The sequence below is a fragment of the Lepidochelys kempii genome, chromosome 10 (assembly GCF_965140265.1).
Source record: "Lepidochelys kempii isolate rLepKem1 chromosome 10, rLepKem1.hap2, whole genome shotgun sequence".
In the NCBI taxonomy this organism is placed as follows: Eukaryota; Metazoa; Chordata; order Testudines; family Cheloniidae; genus Lepidochelys; species Lepidochelys kempii.
The window spans coordinates 18,873,914-18,898,598 of record NC_133265.1 but is presented as its reverse complement, the minus strand read 5'-3'; the positions used below and the strand labels follow the sequence as shown (position 1 = coordinate 18,898,598).

Genomic DNA, 24,685 nt, shown 5'->3' with positions numbered 1-24,685 from the left:
ACTGTCAGGAATATGCATCTTTCTGCTGTAGAGATAGGAATAAAAATAATTGAGAATAAAATATAAACTTTTTGTGAATTACAAAATCAGTCAAACACTGGCCTTGACTTTCAATTGAATATCTTCATATATAAAATAGTACATGGAAAGCGTGTTATAATAATCATGAACAATTGTTCACATGACAGTGAAGTTTTGGTTAACAGATAACACTTTAAAAGAGCTATTTAAAAATTGAGTTAAAAGTGCTTTCAAGTACTACATCCGTTTGTGAGTCCCTTGGCCATTTTTGTGTCTTTTCAATCACATTTTCCTATTTTAAAAATTGTTTTTCTCTCCCTATGATGAGTCACACAAACAAGGGAAAGTAACTGCCTAGTATGGAAGAACAGTGAAACTTTCTCTTCACAAAGTGCTGTCAAATGCACAAAGTAAAAAGACTGGGAAAAATAGGGGGAAATAATTTTCTTCTCTAATTTCTTTCAGGTATAGGTGTCACTTGCAACAATATTACACTTCAGACAAAACTATGATTTTTAAATTGACTGTGTTTCTTTAAAGTCCAAATATACATTTAATAGAGCAGTTCCTTGTGTTAAATAATGTTTAATATCAGTAAATGTAATATAAAACAACTGAATAGGAATTAGTGTGAGTAGTTCACTTTAATAAATATATTTAAAGCGGATTCTTTTTAGTTGTGGTTGATGGTGTATGTTCAATGTAGAATATCTGTCTTTATAAATGTAAATTTAGCAGGGCAAATGTAGCCTTGGTGTAAATAGGTCAAACTCTGAAATCAATGTGTTTTTCAGTGCACTCTGACACGAGGGCAGAAGTTGGCCCAGCATGTATTTGAGAACTATAACTTTGGGTTATTATATTTGGGGATGAGTTAGTATCTGTTCCAAAACCCACTGAAGTCTGTCAGTCTTCCCTTTGGGTCAGACCCCTAATGAGGTTTGGATCAATGCAAGTGGTTTTGCTTGTCTTAGTAGCTGACAGAAAGGTTTTCTCTTATCATATGAGCATTAATAGACGTATTACATTTGATTTCAGAAGAGCAACAGGAGCTGGAGGCAGGAGGGAAGCATGAAAAAGTACCAAAGAGAAAAGAGATTTGCAGTGAGCTTTAGGGTTTTTATTTTATAATTCCATAAGCCTATCTGAAATGAATTTGTAAATATTTTCAAATGTTGCAAAGTGAGAGCAGGGTCGTGAGACATATATTGTACCCCTGAGCTGTCAAGACCAGGGGTTCTCAAACTGAGGGTCGTGACCCCTCAGGGGGTCACAAAGTTATTAAATGGGGGGTCGTGAGCTGTCAGCCTCCACCCCCAGGAGGACCAGGAGGAATGGGGTGAGTATCTTCATCTGATATTGTTCCCAATTCCATCAAGTTCCAACCCTTATACTCCACCAGCCCTGAAACATGCTTGAAGAAAGTGGTTTGTTATCTACTCTGACAACTATACATCATCGCCGTTGCAAGTTAATTTGTGATTACCTGAGCTCTGGAGACCTTTGTGTGTAGGGGTCTTGGCACCCTTACTTCCAGTTCAAAATGCTGGAAAGCCGCTGAAGTTGTCCACTTTGGCTAATGTTAGAGAAATCTTGGTGCTAAATCCATTTTTTTCTTTAATCTGGGAATTATCATGTAGCTCTCCTATTGTGTAAAACCCCAAGAAGGACAAAGGAGATGGGAAATATACTATTGTCTGTGCATTAACCACTCTCCTTCTGAAGTTTAGCATGGGATGAGGTTGGTGCAGTATTACAATTTATAGGAGCTTAACCAAACAAGACTAAAGAAATAGACATTTAAATTTAAAGACTAAGAGTGACATCTTGGCCTCTTTGAAATAAGTGGGACAGCTCCCATTGAATTCAGTGCAGTCAGAATTTCATCCTTATATATACATGCATTTGCGTGACTTGTTCTCTGCACATAGTTTGTTTGAATGCTGGCTACGTCTCCTTGTGGGCAAGTTTAAGTGTCCTGTGATTTTGTCTGATCTGGAAATCATTGCAGCACAAGCAAACTGAGAGGATTTGCCATGGAAGCTTGTTAGCAGATTGTTGTTGCACCCATAAGTTATAATGTCAAATATGTCAAGTAAAAAAATAGGGAGTATAAATGTATATACACCAAACAGGCAACCATCCTGCTGAAAATTATTTTCTTCTTTTGTCTTAATATTGTATCTCATGCTATTTTGAAGCTGTTATATTATTTTAGGTAAAGTTTACTCACACAGACAGCAGTTAGCAAAGGAATTGTCCTACTAGGTAATCCAGGCCATTCCCCCTGCCAGCGTAGTTCCCCGATAGAGTAGTATCAGTCAAAATCAGTTTGCTTCTGATAGTCTTGTTCTGTAGGATTTTAGGATTGGGGTTTACCAGGCAAATATTGCATGCTCCCAACAATTTTATAATTCTCTGTATATGCTGTCACAGAGAGAGAGAGAGAGTTGATTATTTGGGAAAACATTGTGTTATAAATAAAGCTGTAAGGCCAGATTCACTGAGACATTCCAGCCATTAAACTGGACATATTCTTTCAGAGCCAGCTTTGGCCGGGTTTTGCTTCTGGGCAGAGGGCAGACCCATCTAATATTAATGTAATTTTAGTGCTTGCAATTCTATTTATTTATTATCTGTTTATTTTGAGGGTAGTGTGGAGGGGTGCTGTTCACAACTAAGGAAGCTTCTTTTTAGTAACAATAGGACAAAATTCAAGAAGTTCATGCAGGCAGCAATTGAGAGAAACTAATAGGAAAGGACTCTACTTCCCTCTTAAATATGATCAATAACATCCCACTATTTGGTTAAAATAGTTAATCTGAATGGTCATTTCCAGCTGCTTCTTTTTGAGAAAAGTAAATAAATGACCAAACTTTCAGACACGTTAATATTTGATTTGCAGATAACTGCATAAATATTGAATTTGAAGATTACTTTCCAGAGGACTGCATTAAAATTGCAAGACTTTTTCCATTATCCCTCATAATGGAACATGAAATTAGAAACTTGTTAATGGAAAGAAAAAATTCTCAACTCTTGTCTGAAAGTTCACGTAAATTTCACTTTACGTTAACAGTGTAGCTTTTCTTTTCTAAGTTCCAGGACTGGAAAGGTAGATACTAGACTCCAAAATTAGTGGGATTTAGACTCCTTTTACCAAGCATTTTGTCATTAGATACAAGAAACAGTCAAGTTATAATTCTGTCTTGGTTCCTTCATTAATTCTAGAAGGAAGCCCTAATCAAGGAGTTAGCTTGCTAATGGGCAAAATATCAAGGTTCTAGGAGATCTGGTAGTTCACAAAGATTTTTGTTTTGACTGTTGATTCTTTTTTTCCTTGGGGTTGTGTATCTGTGAGGGGGACGGGGTACAGAAATGTTTTCTTTGTGTCTTAATGAAAAAAACCAGAGAAAAAATTTTACTCATAAAAAATACTAGTAGAGTCACTTCTGTGCAGCATCACAACAGTCAGCTCTTTCAGCGCACCTCACTCCTGACCTGAAATAGCATTTTGTTCCACGTCTTGGTCTTTCTTGGTTTCCAAAATGTAGTGAACTGGCTTTCCCGTGTAACCATTGGGACTGCCATCAGACAGCACCACACAAATGCTGGCTTCCTTTACCATTTTTTTTTTCTGTTTCTGAATACGGTCGCAAATGTTCTATCTTTTAAATGTTTCTTTGTAAAAAGTAATAGATAATTACAGTGTTCTACAAAACCAAGGTTTTGGGGTTTTTTTGACAAATAAAACACAGGTCTTTTGCTACTGGCAACACAACTCAAGTTCGCCTGCAGCTCCTAAATCCAATGGGTTTTATGGTCTCTGACTAATACCTGATGGACATTTATTTGTTGAGTATAGATGAGCCAGATGGCGAATATTTGTTACTTCTCAAAATACACAGGCAGTCTTCAGAACTGAAAGTAGAGATCTGCATTATCACTAGAAGGCAAGATCCTTCCTGACATTACATTACTGGATCAGCTAATTTATGTTTCTCATTATTCTGCTTTCTAGATGGTATCACTTTCTGGGAAGTAACTCTGAAAATGGTAAAACAAATAGAAACCTACATCAGGCAGTCACAAAGCCACCTGTGAGCGTGCAACCCATCCTGCTTTCAAACATACCTTGATTTTCCAAGTCTATTTCTCTTGCTGTATTGGACTCAAATAATCAGTGTCCATAACATTTCAATTCTGTCATTGCTTCTTTTGTCTGTGGGTCAGCAACAAACGAAAAAGATGCCCAGTGTTATTTACTCTAGACTTGAAAGTGAGGGTGGGAAACATACTTGTTCTATAACAAAAAGTAATAAAATTTTACTTCTGATTTTATGTGCCTTTGATAGAAATGTATGTGGAACAATAATTCAGCAAGAAAATAATTTCCATTTTCTGAAAAGTTATTAGTTATCTTTCAAAAGCAATTATTTGACTTCTTTAAAAGCAGAAATCAATTAAATCTAAATATAAATACCGAGATTTTCTCAGTGATTTTTTTATATTGCAGTTCTGTTTGTAACGGGTTAATGAATGTTATAAACATATTACAGACATGCGGCCCATGTGTAGTGGATATTTATAAGGACATCAGCAGAAAGCGTATACGTGTTTATAAGCAATTGATTGACCTTTGGACTCTAACAATGTATAACAACTGATTCATTATTTATTAAAGTATTTATTAATCTTTTATAAATAATTTATAAACGGAACACTCATATAAACCATAACCATTTATTTCATTTGTCTATAGTAGCTTCTTTATTTTGAGTGCTAGTGATGTTAAGAAAACACCAATTAACTTTTCATGGCTCCCTTTTCTTTTTCCTAGGTTTATTAGAAAACAAGGTCTGGACAGGCTTTTCCTAGAATGTGATACACACATGTGGCGCCTTGGAGACCGGAAAATCCCAGAAGGAATAACTCTGGATGGAGGGTCAGACTGGTTCCTATTGAACAGGAACTTTGTGGAGTATGTCATCTTTTCCAGTGATGATCTGGTGACAAAGATGAAGAGGTTCTATTCGTATACTTTGCTTCCCGCTGAGGTGTGTGGATTTACAGAAGCCTCACTCTTCAAAGCTGTCTCTAGGCCTGATGCAAAGATCACTGAAGTCATTGGGATTCTCTGTGTTGATTTCAGTGGGCTTTGGATTGGGCCCCATGTATGCTTAACGGAAAGTAATTTTACGATGATTAAGCCTTTTAATATTTCAACTACTTTTTTTCTTTGGTTGGTTATTTACATTTTGAACCAGTTAAACTATTACAGAATAACCAAAACTTCAATTTTCCTTTCCTTACAAATGTCCTTCTATAAAGACTTATAAAAACTAATAGGGATGGAGACCCATATCGGTAAGTAGCTTTCCTCATTGCATCCATCCCTTTTATTTAAAAATAAAAATAAGTACGTTAAAATGAAAGGTCTGCAAACAAAGATTTATTGTTCAATTCAAAACTCAGCTGGAAGGCACAGTCACCAATAATCTAGATCACTCAGAAATCACTCCAGCTCTAAGTGATGCAGAAGGGAGTGCAGACTAGAATTTGTTTCAGTCTAACATGTAGCAGTTTGTCAGGAAGGGTGTGCGTTATCTTCAAATAGTGTACACAGTCTGACATTTTCACAGGTTGTTCTTTCACCAGAAAGAATAATTGATTTCCTTCATAGATTATCAATATTTAGGACCGATTCACAGAATTTCTGGGGAGTTTTTGCACTGATCCCTCTTGTATCTCTAAATGTATTTGAGAGCATCACCTCCATAATCATTCAGCTGTGGGATCTCCCAGGATGGATGAAATAAACAAACAAAAGTAGATGTTCCATTCTGAATGTGATCCAAAAGTGTGATTTAGATTCATTGCTCCCATGGGTTGTCAGACTCTTTCTCCAAGGTATTAACGCGCTGTATGTGTTCCTGAATATCTGTGAGGAAGGCTAACTTAATGACTGTCTTTTAATGATATCAGCCTTTCTCGGTAGTGGCACCTGAGTCTTTGGTGGATTGATGAGACCAATCTTGCAAATAGAGACCTTTTGTCATTCAGTTGAGCACAGTGGTTCTCATAATTTGATGGGGTTTATTATTTCACACACGTTAAATAATCTCCCTTTAATCCTATTTCTTCTAAAATTCACTTCTTCTCTCAACTCTGATAACCTTTTCATCCATTATCTTGCAGAGAATTTCTGTATCATTATGAAAGGACACAGGGCAATGAGAAATTGGGTAGTAGGGTTTTTTTTTTCCTCGCTTGACTGGGAATGTATGCCTTTATGGGTTTAACCAGACAATTCAAGCGTAAAATCCATATTCACTGGGCTGTCATTTAACATTAAAAAAGGGTAGGGGGATTATTTGGGGGTCAGCCATGCTAATGCTATGCCATTTATTTATAGATCATGCTATAGCAGTTTTTAAAGACAAGACACTGCTCCTAAAAATCATCTTTCGCAGAGCTAAATTTGATTATGTTGCACTGCTGCCCTCCACAAGGTTTTCTTATGCTAGGTCCATAAGTAACTTCTAAAAATCATTCTGCCTTTCCTGACCTGTTAACCTGCTACATCGGTCCCCATTACACAGGATTTATGTAATAGCTTAAATTATGATGAGATAATTAGGAGAACCCAATAGGAATTCCTTGCTGCCTTGAGTCAGCAAATAAAGACTTACAGTTTCAGAAGTAATTGCAGGAGACAGAATGTCTTTCTGGTAGCTGGGGTTAGTGTTATTTTTCTGTATGAGGTCACTCAGCTAGCAGCACATTATAAGTAATCCTTGGTCTCTGAGGTAGACAGACGAACAGAAGAATTGATTATGAGGCTGTTTATTTTTCCATCAGTAACGATGGTGGAAGAGACAGGCTGAGAGTTGTTATAGAAAACGCTTTGAAATTTATCATCAACGTGTCTCCAAGGAAAACAGTTCTGAGCGTAGTAGACCACAGAGTAACTTCGAAGACAAAATAATGGGGATCCCTTGGAGCAGGAATTTCTCGGACAGCTGAAATAAATACAGCACAGTAATGAGAATGGTGCCTTTCAGTCTCAGGATCACAAAGCCAGTTATTCCAGAGGTCTAAAGAGCTAGAATGCCTGCGGCCAATCAGCCTTTTGTAGCATGGCTTTGCCCCAGACTTTATTATTGTTTGGCTGTGTCCGCACTGTGCTATGCTCTCTATCCTATAGGGAAGGGACCAAGGCAAAGCTACAAGGGAAGGTAACTCTCTTACTTCTAGATCGGATAGTCCAGGTTGGTCAAGGTTCAGGACTGTAGGCTGGTTTTCTGAGCTGAAAGTGAAGATGAAAACCGAAGTCTGAGGAGCTGAATGTACTGAACTGTTATTTTCTTGCAGTCCTTCTTTCATACTGTCCTGGAAAATAGCCCTCACTGTGACTCCATGGTGGACAACAATTTGCGCATCACTAACTGGAACCGTAAACTGGGCTGCAAATGTCAGTACAAGCACATTGTTGATTGGTGTGGCTGCTCGCCTAATGATTTCAAACCAGCAGACTTCCACAGATTTCAGGTAAGTCAAGTCTCTGTTTGCCATGTGTCAGGGGGGCTGGTTTTTCACCTCTCTATCTCTTTGATGTTGGGAAGCAGTCTAATTTCATAGCTATGGATTCAGGTAATGACGTAAGAATCTGTTTTCACTTTTTAAAAAGGAAGATTCTGACCCTCATGTTTGAAGGGGAAAAGCTTGAAAATGTGACCCGAGTGAACCCTGAAGGCTCAAAAGGCAAATTAAAGGACTCCAACATTTGTAATTATAATTTTTAAAGTCATGATTTGCAAGGCAATCTTATGATTTTTGGGGTCTGACTTAATGGTTTTTGACACTTGGAGTTGGCAAAACTGCAGTATAGGAACCTTAAGACATTTGATTTCCCCCTTATGCTACACTATTTAGGGACGTGTACGAGAGCAACATTGGATGGGCAGTGGGTGGGATTGGGCTCTGGACTGTAATAGGCCTGAGTGCTTGGTACTAACAATAAATAACGGTGTGTTGCATAAAGCAAGGTGTTACAGTTTGTATCTTTTCAAGCATTTCCCAATGCAAGGGGGCAGTGAACCACACATGAGAGAAGCTGCTCTTGGACTACGGACCAAGTTACTGGATCTGCAGTTCCATTGCCCAATCCCTGCAAGTTTCCCTGCGCAAAGCCGGTTTACTCAGGCTTTGTGTGGGGCAGGTTGCAATACCTCATGAAGCATAAATGACAGCCAGTCCAAACCAGAGACCTTATTTCTGTTGAAATATACTATATACCAAGCATGGCTAATGTCAGTGACAGAGGCACTCTCAAAAATGCTAAACAAGACATTTACCCTAAAAGAGCTTCTCTGACACACCCAGGCATCCCAAACTCTGATCCAGTAAAGAGTCCAGCGAAGAATAAGTAAAAAGCCTTTATAAACTAGAGAGAATCAGCAGCGTCTGACCCATCTCCAAGCTACGAAAACATGCGTTAGCCACATTTCAGGGAATAATCAGGCAAACTGTGCAGTAAAAGCTCAGAAATCACAAGTTGAAATAAGCGGAAAAGGTGACTTCTGACAAATACCTGATGAGAAAGTCCCTGAAATACACACATTTCACCAAAAATATGACTCAATTTCCAAAGGAATATAAAGTGTGCTACAGAGGGAGGGAATATCAGAGGGGCGAGCACATGATCTGAACAGTCATAGAGTGAAAAATAATTCCTTATGATAAGATCTGTAGCACCTTTGAACTCTGCCACTCCCCAAAGCTGGCACACAAAACCTGAACAAGATAAAATAAAGCCAGTTTAAAAGCTAACTAAGTAAAATTAAGAAGTGTATAACTACTAATACATCCAAGATTATGTATAGTACAAAGCAGGAAATTTAAAAGGGACTGATCAAAAAGTAAGAGCCTCTGCCATAGATGGCACCTTTCCCAGAACCCTGTTAACATTTTGAAACAGCAAATCTATACATATAAACTATACAGCTAAATGATTGTTTTTCAGCCCTTTGATAGCCAATCTTCCTGTCCTTCTCAAAGCCCTACCAGGACTTGTGAAATGTATAACCTAAGAGAAGCTATGTTCAGCTGACACTGTTTAAAATTCTGTTCTTGCTCCTCTTCTGGGCTTCTGCACTTCTGCATCTGCATATTCTTTGCTCGCTACTTGACCTCTTATAAATTGTTCGAGTGCTGCAGGGGCTCCAGGTCTCATGCTGACTGCTCATCATGAAAAGTTTGCTCCATCTCCTCAGCACATGGTGAGTCATCACATGAAGGAGAGATGGAACTGGCTCTCAGTATGGGAACTGGTGCGAGAGAAGGGAAATTTCAGCTTCTGTCCCCAGTGCTCTTCACAACTGCTTTGTACAGATTGACTGTACTGCATTGTGCTTAATTGGTCTCCATATAAGTTAACATGGCAAAATCACTCCTCACCCATCCCTCTCTAACTTTTATCTGTACCTAGTGACCTAATTATATATAATGGGCCATGTTCTGTTTTCACTCACAGCAGTTTTATACCTGGGGAGCATCCACTGATTTGGATGAAATTAATCCTGATTTACAGAAGTGTCAGTGAAGTGGATAATCAGGCTATATATGTGTGTGTGTGCATTCATATATATATAAACTAGCTTAATTTGCCACACAAGAAATATGTTTGTAAAGCTCCTCAAAGAGTTCATTATCTGGGTTGATTCACTGAAGAAAAAAATTAAAGGCACATGTTTAAAGAAGGAAGAAACGCAGAAAAGGGAAACAGACTCCCAACAGCACATTGTCTTATGTTCTCCCACGGAGGTTCCCTTTACACCCTCTCTGGCTGGGTGTGGCACCCTTACTGCACTTTGTGACGGATACGATTGATTTTTCTAATGTTGTCCTTGTTTCCTGCCAATTGGGCAGACGTGGATAACAAGAACTTAATGTTCTCCGCATCCAGGCCTTCTCGTTCCCTCACCACTGCAATCGAACAATAGGGTTCTCTGGCAGGGGAGAGAGGAGAGTTCTCCCACTCTGTGGGGAATGGCTGTTTTTTTTTCAGGACTTTGCAACAGCCCATTCCAGGAAAGCCAGTGCAGCTGGGCAGCAGTCATACTCTCTAATAAAAAAAGAAACCCCTCAAATGAACACTTGCTAGTGCAGAAGCCATTGTCTTTGGAAATACAGAGGGTAGAGACTTCAGGAAAGGAATCAGTAAACATTGGTTATGTATCTTTGGTTCCTCTCACTTATTGACCAGGGAGGATGAATCATCCTGAAGGAAACCACTATTTATAATCTCTCTATAACACTCTATCTTCTTTGTGTTGATCTAGTGAGCTAGATTTGTACTGTTCTTCTCAGGAAGAGTGGCTTTAAGGCATTTATGGGCCTCCAGGATTCTGCCTGCTTTGGGGGCTTGTCAAGCACCTGCAGTAAGCTTGGTGAGTCCCAGGGGCTGCTCTAACTTACAGCAGCTTCCCCATGGACTGCTGGGCAACCCTCATTAGACAAAGGGCATAGTTCTTCTGCCAGTCCCCCTCCCACATCTTCCTTTTTATCCATCCATCACAGCCCTATGCTGGGGTGGGGGGCTGAGTATCCGAACCTTATTCGGTTGTGGAACATCATATAATGGCCAGAACATGTTTCTGAATGCAACCAGTATTAACTATATCCTGTCACAGCACAAAACTCTTTCCCCATTTGTGGAAGAAGATAACAGCAATGGGATATAAATCTGTAGCTTCCAGACATCTCCTGCTCTCTTTTGCAAGCCCATCTCTCTCTCTCCACCCCTCCTCCTCCTCCTCCCCCTCCCCCTCCCCCTCCCCCGCCTTTTCCGCAGACCCGTCTCTTTCGTGTAGACTTTATCTTTGTGACCACTAATCACCATACCTCTTTGCCCCACTGACCTGCCCTGTATGGGCAGTACTAGCTTATTACTTCACATTCCAAAATGTTTAAACCCACTTGGGACATTTAATTAATTAGCTGAGGCAAGTGATGGAAAACCTGTGCTTTTCCCAGTACGGGTTATTTTGCTTGGGGGGGGGTCCTACAGTGAACTATACCAGCAAAAGTGCAGTTTTGCTTGCATAAACGTTTGTCCACACTACTAGCCCTCTGCCAGTTACAGTACACTAGTATAGCTATACTGGCAAAAGGCTGCTTGTGTAGACCTGGCCTCACTCTGTCTTCTCCCGAATGAGATACAAAAGGACAGGATTAAACAGAATGAGAACCAAAAAAGCAAGAGCTATGTTGAGGAACATTGAACTTATAGTGTTATAAAGGAGTTGTAATTTTCCAAAGTAAATTCTTCCATCATCTTCTAAAATGATTTCAAGCTAACTGACTAGCCATCCATGCACAGTACTCTAAAATCCAAAGAGATCCTGGAAATAGCCTCTTCTGTTACAAGAAAGATTAAAGAGCAATCCATGATTTTTCCCTTAAACTTTCTGTTTTTCCTTTAATTTGATTAGCTTTCAGATACCATATATTAATAACAAGCATTGACTCTAACTTGCTTGCATTTTAATCCCCTAAACTGATTTAGCATATTCCTCTCAGTTAAATGTGATGAAATTCAGGAAGAGAAGATTGTTTATAATGACAATATGTTGAGAATAAAATATAGATGGAATGCTGTGAAGGCTGCAGTAATCCTGTTCATTTAGGGTTTCGTGCAATGGTAACATGTTCCCTAAACTTTCTGTGTATGCTCTACTAAACTTTAGTGTGATGCTGATAGAAAGCCTTTCAGTAAGTGCACTTGAAACATATTATCTTGGTCTGGAAACCATTATGGAGCTTTTTCTTTAGACTAATATCATACTGCATCCTTGCTAGTCATTGCCCGCTTATTTCTGATGGCAAAGAACCTTGTTCTGAAAGGGTGCAATCCTCTCCTGTAAAGCCTATGCACCACTTAAGACCCACTTAATTTTGGGGGCTTAAATGGAATTTTAAAGTGGCATATAGATATTATACTAGCTCTGTGCACAGGGGTGAGTTTGAACAAAAGAGAACTAAGGAATGGTTGTAAACAAAGAGTTTCTATATATTTGTATTACTGTGCATAATACTGGTCTTCCTGAGTGAAATAACTCCCCTGGTACCCTCAATGACAAGTGCAAAACTTCATGATACCAGTTATGTCTTGCAAACAACTGGTAGCGAATTGGTCTTTAGCATTGTCATTATAATAGCCAAATTCATCCTGGAAGTCAGTGGAGTTACACCAGGGATGAATCTGGCCCAGTGAGTCCTACAATCCTGTTGAAAAATTTCCCACATACTGTGATAAGAAGGAATCACTCAAAAATGCAAAATCTTTGGACACAACAGCTTGTTTTTATAGGTCAAAGCAACAGTGAGAGAACAGTATTCATCGCCACTCTTCATTTCTCTATACCTGGCTCATATCTGAGTACCTGTGAGAGAACAGTATACTTTGTCCGTATGGGTAAGGGTCACTAGCTTTGACCGCCTTAGGATTTTTTTTTAATGTAGAACTCCCCAACTGAATCAAGATGACCCCTCTGATATCCTTTGCCCATCTTTGACCACTGATCTGATAGACGTTATTCTCAGCCTGAATTGTCTGTTGCTCTGAGACTGACCACTGTAAGACTGATTTAAGCAAAAGGAAATAGTCTCCTCTCCCATTTTTTTTTCTGCATTAGTATTATTATTTAAATGTTTGTATTGCAGTACTGTGTAAAGGCCCTAGCCATGATCAGACCGTGGTGCTAGGCATTGTACATATCTTTCGGGAAAGGGACAGTTATCTCATCAAGAGTTTATGGTCTAAGTAGACAAGATAGACAAAGAATGAGAGAAGAAACAAAGGCACACAGAGGTGATGTGACTTACCCAAGGTCACACAGCAGTTTAGCAACTGAGATGCTATTCACCAGGTCACACTGCTCCTTTTCTGTACCCCACTAATACTGCTATACTTGTTTGCCTGCATCTCACAGATGACATTTTGGTTCACTTAACAAAGTTACCTACCAGCTCCTAAGGGAATGATATATCCAATATGTTCACCTTTCTCTGTATAAAAGAAACACATTGTCTAGATCTTGGAGTTGACAAACCTATTTCTTATAATTATTGGTGGTAGATTTCTATTTCACTGTTTTCGCTCTCTAGAGTGTATTCACACTTTGTATCTATCTGCTATCTCCTATCTTAGAGGAAACAAATTTAAATAGTCTCTGCAAAGGGAAAGCCTAAACCCAAGTAAGCATCAGACTCTTGATTTTTAGGTCTTCCACACCACTACCCCTTTCCCCTGATAGACTTCAAATCCTTTTGTTATGCAATGGCCACAGTCTTGTTGTAATTCTTATCCTTCTCTCTTCCTGCTGTTTGTCATGCCCTGTCTTTATTTAGATTATGAGCTCTTCAGGACAGGAATCATGTCTTCTATAGATTCTTTAAAGTGTACTTCTGTGCTGTAAAACCAAATATTTAGAATAAAATTCTGTCTGGCCCTGGACAGGTAAACAGAAGGCTCAAAGATGGGGCAAGAAGTTTCTCCTTTTGTGCACTAGCATAGGGATCTTCTGCACTATAGTTGGAGGAAAGCACAGCTTTTTATATAATACTTACTCCATCTCCGGCATTACTGCTTAACTCGTCTGTGGCCATGGGTAAATGCTGCTTACATCCTTAACTCCAGCCTATTGCTTAGAACGAGAGGTTTGTACTGGAAACGGGAACTAACTCTAAGGTATTTTTTCTTTTGTATCAACACAGCAAACCGCCAGGCCAACATTCTTTGCCCGCAAATTTGAAGCCGTGGTGAATCAAGAAATCATTGGTCAGTTGGACTATTATTTGTATGGTAACTACCCATCTGGCACGCCAGGCCTCAGGTCGTATTGGGAGAATATATATGATGAGCCCGATGGCATCCATAGCCTCAGTGATGTCATTCTGACCATGTATCACTCATTTTCCCGCTTGGGCCTAAGGAGAGCTGAGACGTCATTGCACACTGATGGAGACAACAGCTGCCGGTTAGTTTTAAACTTTTCTTTTTTCCTGTGAAAGCAGGAGTCTTAGAGGTACAGGGCCTGATCCAAAGACCAGTGAGGATCCCCACTGACTTCAGTGAGCTTTGTATCAGATCTGAATATTGGGGTGTGATGTACAGTACAGAGTGGCTGTGCTGGATTAGAATGGAGTGAACAATTCACCCACGCAGGGCATTTCATCCATTTTGTTGTATAGGCTGACGTACGTATAGGGCTTGTCAGTTCTGGTTTTGATAAACTGTGCATATTTTCAAAGGTGTTTATACTTACTGTTATATATCAGTTGTCCAGGGTTGACATTATGTATATGATTTATTTGATAGACTTTTAAAGAGCACTTCTTAGGCCTAGTCAGTAGTGACAGGTTCCATTTGGGTAGTGGGTTTTATTTATTAATTTAGTGAGTATCTGTTTACATTCACAGCTCCTAGATTCTTAGTCTCATTTCAGTAGAGGTCATGCTGACATTTGTACTTGCCAGGAAGCAGAAGACAGGATTTCAGTCCCTCAAAAATGAGGGTTAATGATCTTTCCTGCTTGCCCCTTTATGAGCAGATTTTCATGTGTGGTGTTCACAAGAAGTAATCACACAAGTTAAGTTTTCTTGAACAGTTGCAGTAGCCTTGTGCTGAAAATGCAGCCAGTGATGTTTTCAAAAGCAACAGGCAATTATTCCATTAATATGAATAAAGTAATAATTTTTTAAAAAAAATTAAAGATGTTAAAGACACACTTTTATTAAAGGTTTCCAGCTATAAATCAAGTGAAGAAAAATCCATTTTAAAAAATGCTTATAGTTAAACAGACTTACTTTCATTCATTTCAAAGCAAAGCTAAGTCCTGTGGTAGGTGTTTATTGCCTGCACTCACATGTTAAAGCTCTTTATTTTCAACCCAAGGATATTGCATCTTTTAAAGTCTTCCCTTATATTGTATGGTTCCCTTTCTGTTCTAAAATGTAATTACTTATACATTGTTTATCGGGACTCATGTACACTTCTAGTTTTTACCCTAACAGAAAATTCACTTAATCTAGCTCTGCAAGTGCTAAAGCCATTCCTTGCAGTTTGAGAAATGGAGTTGGTCTCTCATGTGTTCTTGAGTAGGAACCTAATTCTCTGTGGTGTTCTTAGTCAGTCACCAAAGTGCTGAGTACTGTCCCACTTGAGAAGCTCTGGCAATATGGGATCTAGATCAGTGGTTGTCAAAGCTGGTCTGCCGCTTGTTCAGGGAAAGCCCCTGGTGGGCCGGACCAGTTTGTTTACATGCCGCAGCTCCCGGCCAGTGGGGGCTGTGGGAAGGGCAGCCAGCATGTCCCTTGGCCCGCACCGCTTCCCACAGCCCCCATTGGCCTGGAGCGGCGAACCGCGGCAGGTAAACAAACCGGTCCAGCCCACCAGGGGCTTTCCCTGAACAAGCGGCGGACCAGCTTTGAGAACCACTGATCTAGATGTCTATTACAGCCCTACCACTAAAGGCTCTTGCTACAAAGCAATAAAAAGATCAACAACAACTAGATATAAATAATAACTCGTAGCATACCATCCCTGATTTGAAATAGAGGCAGATCTGGTGAATGCCAAAGTCACTTGGCTTGTAGCAATTTAACCAGGACAGGAGATGAGAGCTACATGTAACTGATAAAAAAAAATCATATTACAATTACTTTATGTTCTTATTCCTTTTGCCAACATTGTGATGATTATTTATATTAATAATCTTACTGCATTTATATCGAGCCTTTCATCTCAAAGGATCACAAAGTGCTTTTCAAGCTTAAACTGATAGACTGTATATGAGACAATACCTTCATCCACCATTGAAATGCAACCACCTCTGGGGTGAAATATAGCTGTTTAACCCTGCACAGCAAAACTATGAAACAGTTCAGGGCAGGAAGTGAGGACTGTCGTATCCAATTGAAACTGCACTTGGATACTTGGGCTAAACCTCTAGAAACATTCAAAGCAGGTTGTTAATATCTGATTATGTAGCAACAAGTACAGTTTAACATACCATCCAATTTACATTTTATAGGAATGGCTAGCCCTTACTTTACAAAACACAACTCTTCCCTTTTTGGCGTCTCCTCCCCTGTGTGTCTGTGTTTTCTTTTCTTTCCTGCCTCTCTCTCTCTCTTTCTCTTTCATAAGTTTGGGTTTCTTCGAGGTAATAGACTTGGGTTGGGTTCCTTGGCTGTATCACTTTTGCTGTAGGGCTGGCAGCCACGCGACATCAAATGATATTGCAGTCACCACCCCAGTTTATTTCACACTGCTGTAGGCACCACAAGGAAAGCTGTACAGCTCAAGATCACATTCAGAGTCAATCCCACGCTGCAACCAGTGCCTGTGAGAAACTGTTGCTGCCCAAAAGATTGCTATAAAAGAAATTGTCTGCCAGACTTCACCTAAAGAGGAGTAGACCACTGCCTCAAAAAGATGCACCCCCGGCAGACTGTTCTTGAACTAGATGATATTACATGTCGACATATTCAGTGCAAGCCATATTAGAGGGTGCTGGGACTTAATTTATTTCTTTTCACCTCTAGACATTTTTGCCAACTGCTGACATGAGACAATTTACTCAGACTGTTTCATGGATACTGTAAATATTTGCTGCAACATATACATAAAACAGGAGGCCTTAGTATTCAGAACAGAAGTTAGTTTGTTGCCTGTACTGGCTGCAGTGATCTGTTTGCTGTGTTTTAGCAGAGTCCATCAGTGTCAGCCTTGTTTGTATTCTGTCTTCCTATGTTTATTTCTCATGCTCTAGATATTTCAGCCTTGGTGGTACTGGTTTCTTATAATGCAGCATTGTTCCTGGCTGGCCGTCTTCATTGCTAGCTCCCTGTGGTATTATATTGTGGGGAGTCTAGTTTTTTGTGGGTAGATGTGACACCAGCAGGCTTTCAATGGGTCTGTCACATATCTGTTTCTGAGTACTTACAGTAGACTAACAGTTAATTACAGGATTTTAAAAATAGCAAGTGATACTGATGCCAAAGCCATAAATTATACCTTTTTCTATATTGTTAAGAAAATCTTTTTCTGGATGAAAGAACCAATGAGCCATAAGTTTGTCATTTAAATCTATGGCCATGGTGTCTTTTATTTCAAGAGCTTAATGAAAAGCTACTAAATCTCCTGGTTAGTCTTTCTACGGGCATATTGACATAGCCAGTTACTGTACAGCAAACCAGGTGCCAATCTCCAGCGCACCAGCTTGCCATGCACTAACTCGCTGTGCGGACAGTACGGCAGTGCAGTGGAAGTCCTGGAATGCGGCTCAGTGTACTGCAGTATAGTCCACTACGCTGCATGCTGGGATTTTCACTGCACTGCTGTGGGCAAGCTGGTGCGCTGTAGATTCGCACCCTGGCTTTCTGCACGGGATCTCGCTGTGTAGACCAGGCCTAAGAAGTAAAAATGATGATGATCCTGGGCACAAGCAATCCCAACCTTCCACTAGTTGTGTTATAAAAAGTTTGGGCCAGCTCCTTCTTTCCATTTCACCCATGCAGCCCTGCAGAACTCAATGAGTAGAACACGTCCCTTTGTGAATGAATCCAGTACTCATGAGAGCAAGACTTAGTTGCATTGACTTGAATTGGGCACTAGCTCAGCCAGTGCATCTCCTGTGCCCTGACTTGCAGTGCCCTCTACTGTTCCCGGTGTGACTCTCTTGAAGAAAGCATACCAATCATTGCATACAAGGTGCGGTGGTTTTGTGACGTGAGTCTCACGGTCAGTATGATGATTTAATTTAAGACTGGTTGGAGTTGGAAGAAAGCAGCAGGAAAAGAGCTCTGTGGTGCATCCAGTCATTGGAAGACAGAAGGGCTTTCGTTGACTTTGTATTTTTAATTTGTATGTGGCAAATATAATATTGAGAACTGGTTCAAGATGACCACCTTAGAATTTTAATGTAATTCATGTAAAAGAGGCATCCGTTTTTACTGTAGCAGTGATGGGAACTTGGATGAGATGGTGATGGGGTCCGTAAAAACAGAGAGACAGATAATGAGAGATGATAAAACATATACATAATAAACAGACCTTCTGCTTTAGTGTCCAGTACTGCTTTCAAATATTCACAGGTTGGTAGGGCTGTTTGCTACAGTTACTTTATGGACTACTCTTTACATCTGTACATTGGTATCAAAGGCTTTCTGAAGTCACAAGAGTAAGGAATTTTATAACCGTAATTATGTAAACAGTGGACATTTATTAATGTCATAGAACTGTCACCAGAAAATCTAGAAACCGGCCAAGCTGCATTTCTCTCCTTTTGCTTGGAAAGTTTTTCTCTTTGGCGCACATCCTATAAATTTATTTTTTCTTTTATTTTGGCTTCTCAGCCATGAGGCAGAAAGACCCCAAACCTGCAAAGACTTACATACTTAGCTTTACACACTGTAAATAGTCCACTGCGAATTGAAGTAATCAGAGCTACTTATAGTGTATAAGATTAAGCACATGCAGAAACAGGGCCAAAGAAGGAGTGGATTCTCCCTGAAATTCAGTGCAGTCATATCTTCGAATGGAAGGCCCTTCTCATTGATACTTAAGGGTTGTTAGAAACGTATCAAGTCTGTAGACGCCAATGCTATGTAACTGTATTTAAAGTAATGCTTCTCTGTTATCACATTATTCAGAACCAACTGGTATAAACACAATTCACAGTTTCTTCTCAGCAGAGTTCCCTTGCTGGAATTTTGTGAGCCAGAATAGGGAGCATTGGCAGAGCTCTGTGTATGAGAGAGGGAGTAAGAGGCTGCTTGACTTTGCCCCACCCTAGCCCGTGCTATTAGGGTTTCTTTCATGAAATCCAGGGTATGTCTAGACTGTAATACAGAACCTACCATACCAAGCCTCAAAGTCCAGCTCAGCTGACTGGAGCTCACAGGGCTGCAAGACTAAACATAGCACTGTAAACATTCAGGCTCGGGCTGGAGCCCGGGCTCTGAAACCCACCCCCTCGTGGGGTCTGAGAGCCCAGGCTCTAGCCCAAGCCCACATGTCTACATTGCAATTATAAAGCCCTGCAGCCTGAGCACAACAAGCCTGAGTCAGCTGACCCAAGCCAGTCATGGCCATGCCGGGGGTCTTTTACTGCAGTGTAGACATATCCCCACTATCCACCCCCTCCCTTACAAAATGAAATTAGAGAAGGACTTGAACATGGCTTGAAATTGGATATCCCCTTCTTTAAGGAAAGTTTGGATTTGGTTTTGACATGGATTTCACTTTGGACTGGAACCCCAAATCTGAACACCCCTAAATCCGGGAAAACTTTGAATCTGAACTTTGTAGCTTGGTCTCCCCACCACTCAGTAAAATAATATCTTCAGAGTTCAAACTGTCCACCTTTGTGCAGGACCTTTTTAGCAGAAAGGATTAGTAAGTAAATGGAATTTTGGGGCCCAAAGAGACAGCTTAAAAGTTTAGCTGTGAATGCCTTTTAAATGAATGCATGTTCTTACTAACAATTTTTTGTTTGAGTAATCAGAAAAGCCTAAGAATATCTGATACCGAGTAATGAACAAATTTAAAATCTCTTAATGCTAAAGCAGCATATGTCATAGTTGAAACGAATGTCCTTTTAAACCATTAGCCCAAAGTAAATGGTGATTTCATGTGTCTGATTTTTCATAATCCTTGTCCATGTGCATATACTGTGTGTTTTACAGGTACTATCCCATGGGCCATCCAGTTTCAGTCCAACTCTACTTCCTCGCTGATCGTTTTCAGGGCTTCTTAATCAAACATCATGCAACGAATCTGGCTGTCAGTAAACTAGAGACTTTGGAAACTTGGGTGATGCCAAAGAAAATGTTTAAGATTGTTAGTCCACCAAGTGATTTTGGAAGGCTGCAGTTTTCAGAGGTAAGCGTTCCTAGCTAGAGCAGTCCTCGCCATTTTGCCAGCCAGGGCACATTTTTGGTACTTGCCCCCCTTGTGCAGCCAAGCCAAAACCAAAAAATGCCCACAGCCTGCCAATTAGTGGAGCAAAAAAACCCAACCAATCAGCCACATCTTTTACAAACAACTGGTGAATTTGCATGTCAATTCATCAACTTTTTCAAATGCAGAGTGGCTCGGTGCATTAGTGCACAAGTCCTTCATCGCAGGAAATATTGATGCAAATCATGATTTATGGCCCAACCGTGTAACATGCTGAGCACTTCCTGCAATATTCTAAATGCCCTCAGATCCCCTGGAGTTAAGTGGCAGATGAGGACAGCTATCTCACAACAGGTGGTCAGTGCCTTACAGGAATTATCATCTGTGTCAATTTCCCCTTCCAGAGAGACTCGGGGATGGGGGAGAAGGTCACTGCAGCTCCAGATTGAGATGGACTGTGTGATGGAGCCAGCTCTTTTCTCTAGCCCATGCTATTAGATCCTCCCTCTTGTGAACCCACTGAAAAAAATTAAAATTAGGAAAAATGAAACTACGTATGGATAGAATGTTGATGTAGGAACATCAAAGAGAAAATTACCACAGTAATGGTTGAGATTTACCCACAGATTCCGTTATTTCCTCATTGGATTTGTCCCATTATCTGACACACACACTGTAAAAAATGTACCCCTAAAATGCATCATGAGAAATATACCAATAATAGAATCGGACATCTATATTGTATTTTAAACATATAACTGTCTAAAACAGTTAATTTCATGATGTTTCTTGTTAGGCCACAATTTTCAATTAAAGCATAAAATTGATTGAACAAATTTGTTCCCACTCATTATGGCTAAGTCCATAAATTATCGTCTTCTTGGGCAATTAAGAAAGGCCTAGGTAGGATTCAGTGTTTTGGTGTGCGTGGCAAATCCGAGACATTAATGTCCCATTAAGAAGATGAATGTGGGATGCATTCTGTTTATCAATGTGTCTGGTGGTTGACTTGCCATTTCGTGCAGTGATAAATTGTCATACAAGCTGTATTTCTTGTGTTTTGTAGCACTTCTGTTGTTTGTTAGGTTCTTAATTCTACTTTAGCATGATTCCTGATTTAAGTGCTTCTAAGTTTGAAAACATGTGGGTGAGCAACAGAAACAGTTCATCTAGCTGAGTGACAAAATTTGTTTAAAGTACTTGGGTGTCTATTTTAAATACAGTGTTAATAAGAAAAAGAAAAAATCTTGATTTGTATCAGTTCCTGGAAAAGGCCCAAAATCTGTCCTAAGATTGATGCCTGTGTCCCCATTGACCTCAGTGGGAATCATGTAAATGTAAGCAAGGGAAGAATTTGACACTTGGTGAGTTCCCCTCACTTCAGAAGGAAATTTTTCTTCCATTGGAAACAGTCATCAAGATACGCTTGAAAAGAGTTTTGTTTGCTGTGTCTGATTGTTCTCTCCTTTCGCAGTTGATTCATATTAAGACAGACTAGGAAGCACAAAGCCAATCATTTTAATCATCATTTAATCATTTACTTTATTTTCTGACTACCCTTGGAAAACAGATCTCTCTGCCTTTGGATCCAGCTTTGCTCCCTAGTGTACGTACAGAATAACTCCATTGGCTTTAGTCAAGGCTGACAAGCTCCACAACTGATCCACCGTCATTCTAAATGACATTTCTTGTTTCTGAAAGATCTCATGCCTGTAAAATAAATCAGTCCGTGCTCCTACTATGAGGATTACCACAGTCTTAGGATCAAAGGCTGTGAGCTAAGCAACCAGACAGAAAACTCAGGATGATGGTTATGCTCGTCATGTCATATCTGTGCTGCCTTTCCCAATAACTTTCTTCTTGCGATCAGACAGTGAATTAGGATTGGCAAGGTGGTTATTGGCTGGGCACTGCAGTCCTGTTGCTGGCTCACAGAAATGAGGCCAGCAGGAAGAGCACAGGGAGGCTGCTTCAAAATGTGCGGCAGGTAGGACTTAAAGTTTACAGTGGTCATTGTGGTCCATGCATACAACCAATAGGATAGCACGGGTGATAGGATCACTACAGTTCAGATTAGGCTCATGCTGCTTTTACTACTATTATGGCTACCACTCCCCCATTTTGCTCCTCAAACTCCGCTTCCTGACCAGCGGGTTTTCCACAACACCAATACAAGGATGAGACAGAAAGGTGTGTGTGATAGACATTATAAAGGTGCTAGTGTTGAGGTACCAAAGTGTTGGCAAAGTTTACAGCAGAGTTGCAGTTGCACAGTTGATTCTGACCACACTTTATTGTGTTGAATTTTATGATTAGAGGAAATATCAGAGTGAAAAATTGCTAGGGTTCCTCCCTCCATCCTCATCAGATGACAGCCCCAGACCCCTCAAAAATGATTTGTACATAACATGCATACTGTGTGGGTGTCCTTGTCATCTACTACAAACCTGGATTCATGCTATATGTTAGGAAACCTGAAATTTAATGCACTTGGAGGGGAAAAGATTGATTTAATTTAAAGTTTTAAATTACTTCAGCTCTAACTGTACCACAGGAACACTAAGTTCATTTATGGCCTTGTTAAAAGTTGTGATTCATCACAGAAAATAAAATAAACTAGGTGGCAAGCAATTAGTGTGCATTGTGTGAACCTAATGGTCCTACTTATGAAGAGCAATGAGAGACAAACCCATAATCAAGGCATAATTTATTTTGGGGAAATTTTATCTTGGGATTGAACAGGGACGGAAACAGGAGCTTTATACGAATGAGACAAGGGAGAATTCCAGCTTCCCACGTATACCCAGCACTCACACCTTGTTCTGGGATCCCAGAATAATCTACCTTGAGAGAGGTCTATAGTATGTCTGTCTCTATAGAAAACTATCATGCCATGTGATGTGGTACAAAAATTTTTCCACTGTGGATTTGGAATAGACGATTTACTCTTGGATGTCAAAGCCACACAAGAGCTCTGCAGCTTGTCCGAAATGACTGTTAATGAAGCCTTGATACCGGCCCACATTGTCATGCTCTCTGTGTGTTCCACATATGGTATCCAAAACTTATTTTAAGAATGTTTTAGGGCAGGGCTCAGAGGGAGGGATAAAAAGTTCTCAAAATTGCTTAAAATCACCTTCACTATAAAATGCTACAACTTGAAAGCCTCAGCCTCTCTCCTGCACTGAAATCTGCTCAGCACAACAGAGTGTGTGTCTGGGAAGGACATCAAGAAGCTGGTTGTGATTTCCTGATTCTGTGGACTGATCTGCACTGGCCCTGGCCCCAGTATAGATTAAAGCAGTGCCTGGTCTGCTGTAATATGCTTCATCTAGCTGAGGTCCCCAAAGGAACGTACCACAGCTGGAGACTGCCAGAGCACACTGCGTTCCAGCCGTGCTACCTCTCTGTGTCCAACATACCCCTCACTCCTTCAGCTAGGGACTCCTTCTTGCTACGTCTAGGCTGAGGCATGGGCTTTGAGTCTGTCTGAGAGTTTTATGCTTTGGCCTATCATTGTAGTATCTGACCAGCTTCCACATAACATCAATAACGAAGTCCCTGGTGGATTTTATAGAGTCTCTGGCATGTCTCCCTTTTTGGAGTAAAATCTCTGCTTGACGTAGGATCTTTGTGTGGGTTTTTTTTTCCCCCATTGGCAGGGGTTTATTTGGTAGAAGGGGATGTCAGTGGTGTGTGTGTGTCATTTTTATGGTGGAAAGGCTTGGTCGAAGAGGAAGGTTTTGCGTCATTTCCTAAAGACAATCAGACTCTGGATTCCTCTGATCCCTTCTGGAAATTGTTCTGTAGCCGGATCCCCTTGTCCAAGATTGGTTTATGCGCAGCTCTCACGTGCTTCATCTTGGCTTTGTGATGTGCGTTGCCTTAGAGCGCAGCTGTCAATTATTCATAGATTGAAATGTGGTCTGTAATGTTGCTGGGGCTTGATCCAGTAATTGCTTTGAAAATTCGGACAAAAGCCTTAAACTGGCATCAAAAGCCTACTGTGAGCCAGAGGAGGGACGTCAGTATGGGTTTGATGTGCTCCCTGTGGCCTAAACCATGGAGAAGGCAGGCAACTGCATTCTGTACCAGCTGGCACCTGTGCATCACCTTCACATTCAGCTTCCATCTGGTGAATTACAGTAATCCAGCCTAGAGGTGACGAAGGCATAGATCACTGCAGCCAAGTCCTTGTCCGGAAGGAAAGGACAAAGCAGGCATTTTTAGATACTGATGCTAACCAGGTCATCCAAGCTTAGTGAGGAGTCAAAGATCATCCCAAGGTGTCACACCATTCTGACAAATTGGAACTGTGTGCCTTCAGTGGAAGGTGGAGACAGTGACTCTGCTGCTACTTCAGAGCATTTCCCCTTTCTGAGCAGCATCATGTCAGTCTTTCCTGGATTCAGTTTGAGCCAGCTGCTTTTCATTTAAGAACTCATTTCTGGAAGGCATGCTGATATTTGAGAATGAGATCTATACAGCAGAACACCAGAGTTACAAACTGACCCATCAACCACACCACACATCAACCATTTGGAACTGGACGTATGCAATCAGACAGCAGCAGAGACCCAAAAAAGGAGGGGGGGGCAGCAAATACAGTATAGTACTATGTTAAATGTAAACTACTAAAAAAGGGGAAAGTTTAAAAAAAAAAGATTTGACAAGGTAAGGAAATGGTTTCTGTGC

At 40.3% G+C, this 24,685-nt stretch overlaps 1 protein-coding gene across 1 annotated transcript in view; it reads left to right on the top strand.

The window, feature by feature from the left end:
• XYLT1 (xylosyltransferase 1) overlaps positions 1-24,685 on the top strand; it is a 320,557-nt gene that overhangs the window by 268,376 nt on the left and 27,496 nt on the right. The window contains exons 7-10 of the mRNA XM_073362329.1: positions 4,862-5,078; positions 7,396-7,572; positions 13,801-14,063; positions 19,777-19,972. Coding sequence (XP_073218430.1) covers positions 4,862-5,078; positions 7,396-7,572; positions 13,801-14,063; positions 19,777-19,972 — 853 coding nt within the window. The remainder of the gene's footprint in view (positions 1-4,861; positions 5,079-7,395; positions 7,573-13,800; positions 14,064-19,776; positions 19,973-24,685) is intronic.